General features: G+C 41.1%; 1 protein-coding gene across 1 annotated transcript; it reads right to left on the reverse strand.

The window, feature by feature from the left end:
• Positions 1 to 547: 547 nt before the first annotated feature.
• usp1 (ubiquitin specific peptidase 1) lies at positions 548 to 11,777 on the reverse strand. The gene is made up of 9 exons (XM_072438812.1): positions 11,627 to 11,777; positions 10,467 to 10,697; positions 9,118 to 9,259; positions 7,390 to 7,488; positions 7,140 to 7,300; positions 6,257 to 6,951; positions 5,615 to 5,773; positions 4,417 to 4,618; positions 548 to 3,285 (listed from the first exon to the last, which is right to left on the reverse strand). Exons 2-9 carry the CDS (start codon positions 10,637 to 10,639, stop codon positions 2,532 to 2,534), a joined length of 2,385 nt encoding a protein of 794 aa, XP_072294913.1. The 5' UTR covers positions 10,640 to 10,697; positions 11,627 to 11,777; the 3' UTR covers positions 548 to 2,531.
• Between the last annotated feature and the right edge of the window lie 1,148 nt (positions 11,778 to 12,925).

Raw genomic sequence — 12,925 nt, forward strand, 5'->3', positions numbered from 1 at the left:
GACTGGGCAGTTGGATTTGTTGTGCCTTACATTAGTTCGTCACCATATAGTATTTCATTGTCAGTATTATTTTTAAATGAATTATATTTTTATTATATTTAGTACAATGATTTTTTGTATTTTTTATTGGTCATGTTTCTTCTTTTTTTTCATTTATATATATACACCGTATTTTCTGTAAGTCGCACCTTTTTTCAGTTTTGGCCGGGGTACGACTTATTGTTATATTTATACTTATATACTTATACACACTTGCAACCTCATTTCATACTCCAGTGCAACATGTTTTTTTCTTCTCTATTAAGCATTTTTGGGCAGGTGCTTATAGTCCAGAAAATACAGTATGAATAAGTTCCATGTCTGAACAACTTATAACTAAACTGTACTTGAGCATAATCTAAAGAAACCATCACGGATCAGCATCTTTTTCAGCAGTCTGATGGTACAACATACATATTATTGCATATCATTTATAGACGATAAAACAAACACAGTACAAAACAGTTGAGGTAAAAGCTTTATTGCTTCTACAAGAGCGGCATCAGATCTGGACAGTCGACATCGCACAGCTGGCATTGTACAAGAGATTCGAGCTTATTGAACGGACGATCGGCGTCATGAATATGAATAAAACCCACCACAAATGACACGCCGATGATCCCGCGGGATGAGAAGATGCATTTAAAACTAGAACACTCCTAAAACAATAAATGATGACGACGTGGAGAAGAAAACAGGCGAAAAAGATGAGATTTGACAGAAATTAAAGTAGTTTTGTCTAAATGGGTTGAAGGATAGAACATCTTTAAGGCACAGTTATATTTACATTTGTGGGCGTGCACAAAATGTTTAAAAAGATATTAACAAGTTGGAATTTGTAGCAAGTTTACAATCGTATCAGATTCATTTGATCGACGCGGCCAAAAGGCAAATGTTACAAAGTACAACTGTTTGAACGCTGTGGTCAGTCAGTCATATTCATGTTTTGGAGGACATTTTACCCGTTTAAAAGATTGATGCAGCACACGATTAAGAGCTCGGGATCGGACGACAGAACGCAAAAAACTTTGTCGGCAAAACGGTGTGAGGAGTAAACAAAAACGGCGGCGGAACGAACCGATTAGCTGCTGCTGCTGGGTCACTACCGGTCAGGGATGTCCAGATTATTCAGTTAATCGAGGTTATGATTATTCAAGTCGCAATGTAAATTGTAAGAACCCAAAAAATATTAATCGTGACAGAGGCAAAATTACGTTATTTTTTAGTTGTTTATTGTCCAAAATATAGACTTAAATGTAAAGAACGCTCAGTATTTTTTAAATCAGGTTGTTTTGTTTTCGTAAAGACCGTCACAAAAAGTGATACAAAATTTAAAATTTTACTGTTGTTTTTTTAGTCTCAGTAATAGTGTCATTTATCATCCAAAATATAGACTTAAATGTAAAGAAAGTTTTTTTTAATCAGGCTGTTTTTTGTCATATTTAGCTTTTTGTAAAAACGGTCACAGAAACAAAAGGAAATGGAAGACATTTTTATATTCCACCGTTTTTTCAGTCTCAGTAATCGTGAATAATGCTTAAATCGTGAAGTTTTTTCCTCACAATAATCTTAACTGTAAAATCTGATTTCGTGACCGGTAAACGTTCATTGAACTAACCAAAGCCAAGTTTAGTATTTTGCATCTTAAAAAAGGCCGAGTGAAGAATCGGTGAGATTTGACAACGACTTTCACAAACTATTTCAGTGGTTCTCAACATGTGGGCCGCTAAACGAGGCCCGACACCCTTTAAATGCAGCGAAAAATGGAAATTATTCTTTGTTAGCCGACCAAAGTCATTTATCTACGTCTGTATTCTCAAAATAACATTAGACATTAAACACGAGGCGACTTTACCACTTCTCATGTCGCTCGTTAATTTGTATATTTTTTTATACTTTGATGACGTGAATCCCTTTTATTTAGCATCAAACATCATGAAACAAAGAAGTTAGGAATGTACAACTGAACAGTTATTTTCAGCTTCTTTAGAGGTCGTTACAGTTTGACCAGTGCAAACGACTCGAAATTTAGAAAACACTCTGGAAAACACCTCACATTCCCATAGAATTCGTAGAAAAGTAGAATTAATTTTATTCTCTGTAGCACAAGAGAAAAAGCCATTTGAAATAGAGAAAGAAAACGACTGCCAGGCACGATCATGATTCAACGTGTTCTGGTCGATCGAGGACGTACTACACGGAAACAAAAACGACATTTTCAAATTTTACCGAGTGTTCAAAAGTGCTTTTCAAATTGGTCAAAAGGGAGAAAAGGGGGGAAACATGTACACGGAAAAAAACCTGACAGTGAAGTTACATTAACGTTACAGCAAATGACAAATCAAAAAGACTCCATACTACGACTTCCACATCTTTGAGACGTTCGAGCCTCTGGGTAAAAGTCGAGATGCCGACGGCGACGCTTTATGGCTTCCGCTGTGAAGTTTTGGCACTGCAGTTGTATGAAAAAACGCGTGGCCAAAAGTACTTTCTCACCGCTTGTCTGTCCGTCGGTAGAACAGCAGGTACGGCGTGGAAGAGGACGCCGTTTCGGGGGAGCAGGCTCTCAAAAAGTCCTCCTGGTCGAACACTCTCACCTCTGAGTCGTCGAACAGCATCCACTTCCCTTCGTACTCCAGCAGCCGGCTCAGGGCCTTGCTTTCCGACGCCGTTTCCTCGCCGGACGTCGTCGCTGTCGCCGTCGCGTCCTGAGAATCCTGCGCCTTCTTAAGTCCAGTTTCGCCGCTTTGCCCCGCTGCGCTGCCCAACGTCTTCCTCCTCTTGTTCCCGTCCCCCGCGGCTTTGTCCTGCTTGAGCTCGCACGCCGACACGCTCCTCTGGCCGCCCAGCAGTCCCACGCCGCCCTCCGCGCCCTTTTTGCCTCCCGCTTTGGTTAACGCGCCGCCTCTCTGCGCCCGGGGGAACGACACCTCTCCGTCGTCGTGCTCCGGGGCGTCGTCCTTCGCCCTTTTCCCCGACTTCGGCTCGTCTTTCTCCGCCGCCGTCGTCCGCTCGGGGTCCCGGTCGTCCGGCGGCGACCAGAGCCGGACGTCGGCGAGGTGGGACATGCGGACGAAGGCGGTGTAGTGGCCGCTGCTGATGGTGACGCCGCTGTGCATGATCACGGCGAACAGCTCGTAGCTCTGGCCCTTCGCCGAGCGCCGGGTGCACCACTCGTCCAGGCACAGGTGCACGGGCGTCTGCAGCGGCGTGTTCACTTTGGAGAGGCCGGCGTACAAGTCCAGGCTGGAAAACACAAATACACGAGTGTCGGTAAACGGAATGTATTCGTACTTTTGGCATCATCTCGACACGATATTCAGACGGCGTTTTCACAGTTTGAGATCAAATGCGTCTGAATCTTGGCCGAGATTCAAGTATTGCACGAAAAAAGTGACTGGAACATAAAAAAATAACCACAAAAAGAGCTGAAATAACTTACAACTGCAGTAGGTGGCGGTAATGTAACACTTGGATTACCATAAAACACAGAAGAAGATCACTTTATTTGGAAGACTAGTAATAGTAATAATAGTTTGAATTATAAACAGTAAAACAAGTTGCAATTCTACCAGGGATAAGACGTAAAAAAAAAAATATATATATATATATATATATATATACACACACACACACACACACATCATTATGTACTGAAGTGTCAAAACCCAATTATACCAATCGAAAAACTAGTATCGAAACTAGATACTCATTTGAACAAGTATCGATATAGACAAAAAACACATAAAACAGGACAAATTTTAACATTTCCTCAATAGATTTAAAACGGTCTTGCTCAATAGTAGAACACGCTATAATAATAAATGATAATATTACAGAAACTACAACTATCTATGATCCAAAATGGAGTTATAACCTTTGTATCGCGACAACACTAACCTCAAACTGGTAAAAAGATTGAGATTTTATTCATTTCTTTATATTATTTTAGAGCAGCTTCAAACTCTTTACCCGATCAAAGAACATTTTTTGCAGATAGCGCGCTGATATGGGAAAGAATCAATCTAAAAGTGATGTGTCCATCGCGGAGACGCCGGTCATGCTGCAATGTCAGATAAATATGGGAAAGAGTGTCTGGAATGCTATGTATGTGGACTGGAATTGCCTTGTGAATGAAATGAGCTCTACAAATAAACTTGCCTTGCCTTTATTTGTTTAATGAAAAGTTGAACTAAATGTCCTTTCTTTACATTTTCTTTCATCTTAACACTGTAAAACATTTCATACTCTTTTTAAATATGACTCGGAAACAGCTTTGGAACTGAACTGAAGAGTTGTTTCGAGTGGTGAAAACTCGCCGGGAGATAAAACCCGAGGGCGGAGCGACTTTTGAAGGTGAAGCGGGTGGAGACTCACTCTAAGGCGTTGGCGGAGAAGCGCTTCAGGTGGATGGTGACCACCTCAGGGGTCTTGTCGAACAGCAGGCTCCGCTCGGCCTCCGTGTAATGGTGGCACGTCTCGCAGAAGTACTTGTCCTCGCCGAAGATGTGCTCCACGGACGCGAACTGACCGATCGCCCAGTTCAGGGTCTTCGGCTCCGGCTTGGGGTCTGGGGAGACTTCAAACCAACGAGACGGAATAAACGAGATGCACAAATATGTATGAAAATCACACTCATAAACCAACCATTCTTTTGCTGAATCGATTAGTTTAGTGATCATTCTTTCGATTAGTTGTGAAATGCCTGAATATATACAATTTTTGACTAAATATTTACATTTCTTTAGTCTTTTTGGTGTAATTCCTACTGTCTGAATCATAAATCGTCTTCGCTCAGCACATGAAGTCTGCGTACAGTGCAGATATCAATTATTCCACAGCTAAATTAGTTGCGATTAATCGATTGGTCCAAGAAACGGCCGTCGTTGTGTGATGAAAGTGATTCTGTCGTGCACAGAATGTGTTTTATTGTGGCCGTTTGCCCAGATTGCGACAGAAGATGGGACATTAGGTAATTCCGCAACTGTTACCTAGCAACCATACTGTAAACAAGGGCCGTAAAATCCATATTAAACCGCGCAATAGTTATGATTCGACAAATAATAATACCTGATAAAACCTTTATTATGTTAAAAGACTGTTTAAACGGTCAGAAAAAATGCAATGTGCGTAAATTGTCCCTGCATTTTATTAAAACTTTTATTGTTACTTTTATTCCTCTCAAAACTATGATAAATATAAACACCCACAGACTTTATCCCTCCAATTAAAGTCACGTATTCAACAACTAAAATCATAATTCGTAAGATAAAACAACAATAATGTGCATTTAGTGTTAAATTAAACTAAATGGTTGAACTAAATAAATTCAGCAAGTGTTTTTATCAGGGCTGAACAATGTCAGTGAAACGTGGGATAAAGATCAGATTTAAAGTTGCATCGTGGGATAAAGATCAGATTTAAAGTTGCATCGTGGGATAAAGATTAGATTTAAAGTTGTATCGTTCTGTTCAAAGTGCACTCAAGAATCAAGAACGCAACAAGAATCCCACACATTTCAGGACATGTTCGTACGGGTCTAAACCAGAGCGCTGCAGCTCTGCGTGAGCCGCACCTTCAGACAGGTCCTCGGGGCTGGGGGGCTGCTCGTCCAGCACCGGGACACTGATGTCCTGGAAGTCCTCTCTCCTCTCAGTGAAGCTCTCACACTCCAGACAGCGCGTCCTCAGAACCAGCTGCCCCTGGAACAGGCGCTCCATCAGTTCCAACACCGCTGAGGAAGAACACCAGACCAAACCATCAGTGTCAGAGTTTAACATGACAAACACATGTAGTACGTTATTTTCCCTCAAATGTTGATCGAGCAAAATTCACTGCTTTTATTTTGTCTCATTAAAAACAAATACCACCGTTTACAATATTATTTTACTGAACATAAAGATGTATGATCTTTGTCATTCAACGCAACAGTCACATTTCTTCCTCCAAATTCTGAACTTTGCTTCAAGAACATGAATAAACAGTAAAATCACATTGTACAACATGTGACGACACCACGTCTGTGACTTTATCAAATAACATATTAATATATATGAAGTTAATGTGACAAAAACCGCCAGATAAAAAAGTATTTTATCAATATTATTTTGAGTTCTTATGATTTCACTGTGACCTGAAACATCCTGATTAACATCTCGACTGTCGACCTGTGGATCAAAAAGCTGATGATGATGCGGGTTATAAACAGTGTTCTTACCATGGGCCTTTGTGGCGTCCTCTTCAGCCTTCGTCTCCAGCGCGCGCTCTTTGCTCTCCTCGGCTGTGTTCTCATCTTTGACCTCGACTTTGACCTTGCATTTGACCTTGCATTTGTCCTCGCCCTCCGCTCGCTCTTGGGTCTTCGCTCTGTTTGAACTGATCCGACCTACGCTGCAGAACTTGGAGAAGATGCTGGGCTGTTTCCTGGACGGTCTGAGCCAGCCCAGCTTCGCCCTCTTCTTCCTTTTCCCTTCCGCCTCTTTTACCGTCTTTTCACCCTGGTCCCCGCCCTCTGGCCCCGCCCCTTCTGCAGTCGCACTCTCCTGCTCGTCGTCTTTGCCCCGGATCGACTCTATCGGAGCGTCGCTCGAAGACTTCCTCTTGGAGCGAGTCTGCACGCCGCTCCCGCACGGCTCTTCCTCGCCGTCCGATGCTTTCGACTTGACGGATTTCGGTTTCTTCTTGGCGTTTCCGGCCTCCGTGTCGCTTTTCCGTTTCCCGTTGACTTGGCCGTCCTCTTCTGTGGACGCTTGGGGGTTTTCCTGCTTCACCTCCGGCGGCGAGTTCTTCTCCTTTTCCAACTCCTGCTCCTTCTTTAAAGAGTCGCAGGCCTCGTGCAGGTATCCCAGAATGCACTGCATCACCTCCTGCGCATCGTGTTGGAGGTAGCCTTCGTACATTGGGTTGAGCTGCCTGTAGTAAAAGAAATATGACTTTAAAAGGATATTTGATGATATTTTATGACATTACAGTATACGATTCAGTACCACAAAGGAACGATCAGACTTTAAAGTCTGGTTTAAAATCCTGTTAACAGGATTTTAACAGGATTTCCAAGACTAATAAGGGCAGGACCGACTGTGCAAGCGTTTTTTTCTGACCTGAGAGTATTGAGTATTTTCCGAGGAGGCGTGGCCATGTCTGCCTCCGTGAAAGCGTCCGGGTTGAGCAGGAAACTGGACTGCAGCTCCTCCACAGACGTGATGAGGCTGTTGAAGCTGCAGAGGAGGTCCATGTGGGGCGGGGCCGTCTCCTCTTCGGGCTTCGAAAAAAAAAAAAGAAGGCACGAGGTAAAGACAGATGTTTGAACAAAATGAATGAGACTTTAGGTCACACCCGCGGTACACTGACCTCTTCAGTTATCTCGCCTTCATCTCCAGTTTTGTCTTTCTTAGAGAGGCTGTAGAGCTTCTTTATGCCGTCTCGAAGTCCTGGGCAGTGGTAAAGCACCTGCAACACAAACGACGTGAGGATTATTCATTCAGACTCAAATTAAATGGTCTTTATTGCCAGGGTTAGTGAGGAGAAGTCACAAACTAGGCAGCTGCTGTGGTAGTTGGCGCAAAAATGTATCAAAGACGGTTGTTGGTTAATCTGCCGGTCTTTTAATGAATAATAACTTTTACTGCTTGGTTTTTGAACTTTCTGTTGGTTGAATCAGTTTTGTAAAGCCCTGCGAGGAGACTGAAGGTGTGGTTATACATTTATTTCAGGTTTATGCAGTGCTGAAGGAAACTGCCCACAAACCAAGTGCAGGATTTACAAACACTGTAAAAACTAAGAATGACTACAGGACATTTTTGGGATATCAAATCAATCACATTATTTTTGCGGACGCCTTTTCAGAAATAGCTGATTCAACCAAAAGAAAGTGAGAAAATTGACAGTGGGGGACGAGGGGTCAGTGTTTGTGTGTCGTGTTCCCTTTTCTATGACAAAAAGGCTGTTTAAAAGCTTGAGATTACTGTATCAGAGACATATGGTACACTGGCCCGGTCCAATACTTGTACATGTTCACAGCAAAGAGCTGAACTGCACGGGCGTTTCAAGTATCTCGATACTAATATATCACTATCGAATCGCAATTGTCAGATTGCAAAGGCTTTTTTTAATTTTTAAAGGAAATTTGAACATGAAAAACAGAACACAACCAAAGAGAAAAATCTAAAAACAAATGAAATTATAAAAAAAGAAAAAACACACAAAAAACAAAGTAAAATCACACACACAAAAAAAAAAAACTAAAATCAGAAAACAAAATAAAATCACAGCACATTTAATTGATAAGAGTCTGTCCAACAGCCTCTAGAATTTGTCCAGTTCCAAATTAAGTCCAATTGCAATCAAATACTTTTCCAAAATCATGACGTGAGAAAGAAATGTGCAGACTTGTCAAAGCAACAACACTGTTCAAACACTGTTCATATTTGTGGTCGATTGAGGAAACGATCAAAACTAGACGTAATGCAAACTGCCCCGGTACTAATTTGTAACCGCCCCTGCACCCTCAAGTGTGAAGTGCGTAGTTGTGGGTGTTGGGACAACGTCATGAACAGGCTTTACAAACCATTTCATTCTATAACTGTGCACGATATCAGATTTCAGCGCTTTAAAAAAGGAAAAATATAACCCTCTCTGCCACATGTAAACCGAAATACTGTATTTTCCGGAATATAACATTTTCAGGGTGTGGCTTATATGTGATATATTAACACATTATTATATCACTTTGTTCATTATTTTCACACTGGCAACCACATTTCACATGACAACCGCAAGAGGGCGCTCTAGGCTCTAAGCAGAAGAAGAATCTGCACTTCCTCTACCTCCGGAGTTTGTGGAGTTGTTTAGAAGTGACACAGAGGAAGAAGAATTCAATGGATTTAGTGATTTGGGGTAATACTGATGCTTTGGTAAACTTGTTAGCATGTTCTTTATGCTATAGTTATCTGAATAACTCTCAATGTTACAAAACACTGTGCGACGGCGTGCGAAAGCCAAACGTGCGCCCGCTCAGCGACTTTACAGCTGCATACGTTAACCACAAACGTGTGCAAACCTCAAAACTGCCGACGTTACCTGCAGCACGCTGTTCAAATAACAGGTGTTTCCCAAGTTGTTCAGACCAACAAACGGCACCAGGCTTTCCTTCTTCTCCAGAGACAAGAGGAAGCTGGGAGACGGTGGGCATGGCGACGGGCCGAAGACCACATGGTCGCCGCTGCTGGGAACACAAGCGGAACTTTAATCCACGTTCAGTTTAGTCATTCGTCTGTCAGTGAAAGCATGTGGTTTGGAGTAATGTACAGAGTTTGGAAATGTGTCTATTTTTGAGGTATTTCTTGTTTATGTTCAGAAAATTAATTATTAAAAAGGGAAAGGCATTTTGCCCAGATTCATATTTAATTGGACGATACAATCCTGCCATGTCAGGTAAGGTAGTCAAAACCAAAAAATAACTAGATATTTGAGGAAGTATCAATACTAAATGAAAGAAAATAAAATCTCATGAACGGGACAAAATCAGACATTTGATGAACAGTTTTAAAATTACTTTGAAATGTATCAGACAAAGTGCAAGACCACATGGAAACATTAAGAAAATCACATTATTTTGTGTTGAAAATTACAATTACCGGCAATTGGCTTTTATTAAGTTAGTATCAAGTATGAAGCCAAGGCAAGTTTATTTGTAGAGCACAATTTGTACACAAGGAAATTCAAACGGGAACAAATGTATTAAAATCACAACAGAAATAAGGAAGAGTGCAAATAAAACTGTTTTTATTTTAATTGAGGCCTGTCTCAGATCTTCAGGAAGACGGTTTCAGATTTAGCCGCATTAAACTGAAACGCAGCTTCCCCATGTTTAGATTATTTGTTACTATTGAAATTAAGTTTGAAATGTGGCTCAGAGAATAGACTTCAAAACAGCTCTACTTGTGTATAAGTCTCTCCATGGCCTAACACCAAAATACATCTCAGACTTGTGTGTGTCATATGAACCGTCTCGGACTGCTGGTGCCAGAGCCAAGACCAGACACGGAGAATCTGTGTTCCAGGTCTATGGGGCATAGGTCTGAATAGCCTCCCAGAAGTTGTGAGACAGGCCCCCACCTGTGTTTAAATCCAAACTAAAAACTGTTTTGTTTAGCCTATGACTGACATAATTTTACCTGTTTTTTAATATTTTAAAATACTACATTATTTTTATTATTTACTTTACTCTGATGTACATTGTTTTACATTTTTATAAACTGCATTGTGTTTTTACTTTATTACTTTTTAAAAATTGTGTTTTAAACACTGTAAAGCACTTTGAATTGCAGTTTGTATGAATTGTGCTTTATAAATACATTTGAGAGTCCTTCCCAGTGTAATGACATAAAGCGTTTATTGTCATTTCCCCGGCGTGCACCCCGGCTCACCTCTGCTGCTCCTGCTCCTCTGGTTCTGTCGTTTTCGGATCGTCCGGCTGCGGCTCAGAGAAGTCCAGAGCCCGCTTGGTTTCCTTCTTGTGGAAAAACTTGAGCGACAGTTTGTTCTTCTTGACGGGGCTGCCCAGCGTCCCGGCGACAGTGTCACCCTGAAGGACTGGCATGTTTCTGAACTTTCTTGAGATCCGGTGTCCGTTTACATCCAAGAAACAGCGCCCCTCACTGGAAAGAGAGTGGAAATGCATCAGATGCAGTAGGCGCCACAAAAGAGTTTTGAAAGATATCGAAAGTAAACATAAAAATACAATGAGTCACGCGAACGTAATTTGTTTTCACCTTTGGAACCAATGTTTTAATGCTTTGATCAGTTTGAACTCTCAATATTTAATAAACAACGCTGTCCAATCGGCATGTTGAATAGCTTTATTTAATCAATTTGTATAAAGGATTTACATAATTAAACATTGCATTTTCAAAGCCAGTTTTCTCGAAATACATTTTCCACAGGGACATAAACAAAGATCACTTAAACGAAGACCTACAAACTCCAAACTTTACAATCGTGTACTTTATAAGATCGTGAAGAATCGTACGGACGGGATGTCTAATTACAAGACAGATTTAATCATGTTTTAGCTCCAAAAAATGAGGCGAAAATCGAATATTTAACGCAAATTTTCAGTAATAGCTATAGTAATGAACTCAAAGACTAAATATCTTCAATATTTTAAAACCTACATTAAATCATGGCTTATTATATCCCCCCAACATGAATAACAGTTATTTGATGCCTCTAAATGCAATGTTTTCTCATCCACCTGCTGCGAAACAGTGACACTACTATTATATAACAGGTTAGCATTAGGCTAACTATCTGTTTTCATTGTCCGCTCAACGACGCGCTCAAACGGCGTCAAATTTCCAACAACCGGCGTAACAAATCAACAGATCTCTTCCCCGTGTACAAAAGTAATCCTCACAAAACGTGTCTTATTCAGAAATACGGCGCATTTCGCACCAAAACAGCGAAACTCAAGTGGGTCAAAGCGTTGAAGTGGGAGGAACACGCTACTCCAACAAGACGAGAACAGCCAAAAACCTCCACGATTAAACGCGCGCAAATGCCACGTTCGGGCCCGTGAAACACTCACCAAAGTCTGCCATCTCCACTTGTAAACCGTAGATCTCACGCGTAATCCCGCATTGTTTGTCGAGACGAGTGTATTTGTTTTAAATTCAATTCGGAGCCGCCGCAGAAGTTGGCGCTTTTTCCTTCCGCAAGACCCAACGGCCACAACATCGGCGATGGAGGAGACGCCGGACACGTACACAAAACACTCGACGGAAATGCGTAGAAAAACAGACGAACCGGTAAATAAACCGCCCGTAAATAGTGTCGACGATTTAAAACGAGTCGGTAAATGGTGTAAAATAAACTAGTCGAAAAGACGTGCCACGGATTTCTGCAGGCATGTCTGGTGGCGCCTTTTGAGGTCCTTCTAGGAGGCCATTTTTGTAGTTTTTGTAACAATTAACGGTAGGCGCATGGACAGTTGAGACAGTTAAATATTATGGATTCTGAAATGCCTTGTCCACTTTAATTCAGTTAGATTTTACATTTGATTACAGTATAGCGTAAAACATACTTTGAGGACTACAACTACAGTAGGAGAAATCAATATATTTATAGAAGTGGTTTAGTCTCTAAGATAATGTTAACGTTCAATAAATATAATCAATAACAACACCACAAACTGAGCTAACTTGTTAACAAAAACAAATTATGTACTTTTATATGTTGAGACAAAACACTTCTATAAACAGGTTTCCTCCGGTGACGTACTTACGTGAAAATAGTGATGGCCATATTATTGTTGGTGTGCATTATTTTAATGATTTAGACTTTAGACTTTATTTATTTTTTTATGGCGAACTTTATTCTTCAGACTTTATTCTTCAGACTACAGACTTTATTCTTCAGACTTCAGACTTGTTGTTGTTGTTGTTGTTGTTGTTTTATGGCGGTTGGCATCCGAGTGTTGCATTACCGCCAGACTTTATTCCTTAGACTGTTGTTGTTGCTGTTGTTATTGTTTTATGGCAGTCGACAGCCGAGTGTTGCATTACCGCCAGACTTTATTCCCCAGACTTTGTCGTAGTCCTAAAAGTTGTTCTTCCAACAACAAAGCCCAAGAGGTCATGAGATGCCTTTGTCATTGTTGTTGTTGTTGTTGTTGTTGTTGTTTTATGGCGGTTGGCATCCAATTGTTGCATTACCGCCAGACTTTATTCCTCAGACTTTTCGTAGTCCTCAGACTGTCGTAGTCCGTTGTTGTTGTTGTTGTTGTTGTTGTTGTTGTTTTATGGCGGTTGGCATCCAAGTGTTGCATTACCGCCAGACTTTATTCCTCAGACTTTGTCGTAGTTGTTGTTGTTGTTGTTGTTGTTTT

This window comes from Eucyclogobius newberryi, unplaced genomic scaffold, assembly GCF_026437365.1.
Source record: "Eucyclogobius newberryi isolate DKJ021-1_F unplaced genomic scaffold, fEucNew1.0.hap1 SCAF_9, whole genome shotgun sequence".
NCBI lineage: Eukaryota > Metazoa > Chordata > Actinopteri > Gobiiformes > Gobiidae > Eucyclogobius > Eucyclogobius newberryi.

What these genes read in the sequence shown, in the direction of transcription:
- usp1 (XM_072438812.1), bottom strand. Translation starts at nt 10,639, where the DNA reads ATGCCAGTCCTTCAGGGTGACACTGTCGCCGGGACGCTGGGCAGCCCC. An exon ending in GAGGAGCAGGAGCAGCAGAG is followed by an intron (nt 9,260 to 10,466) that starts GTGAGCCGGGGT and finishes TGTTCCCAGCAG; the next exon opens with CGGCGACCATGTGGTCTTCG. An exon ending in AAAATACTCAATACTCTCAG is followed by an intron (nt 6,952 to 7,139) that starts GTCAGAAAAAAA and finishes CTTTTACTACAG; the next exon opens with GCAGCTCAACCCAATGTACG.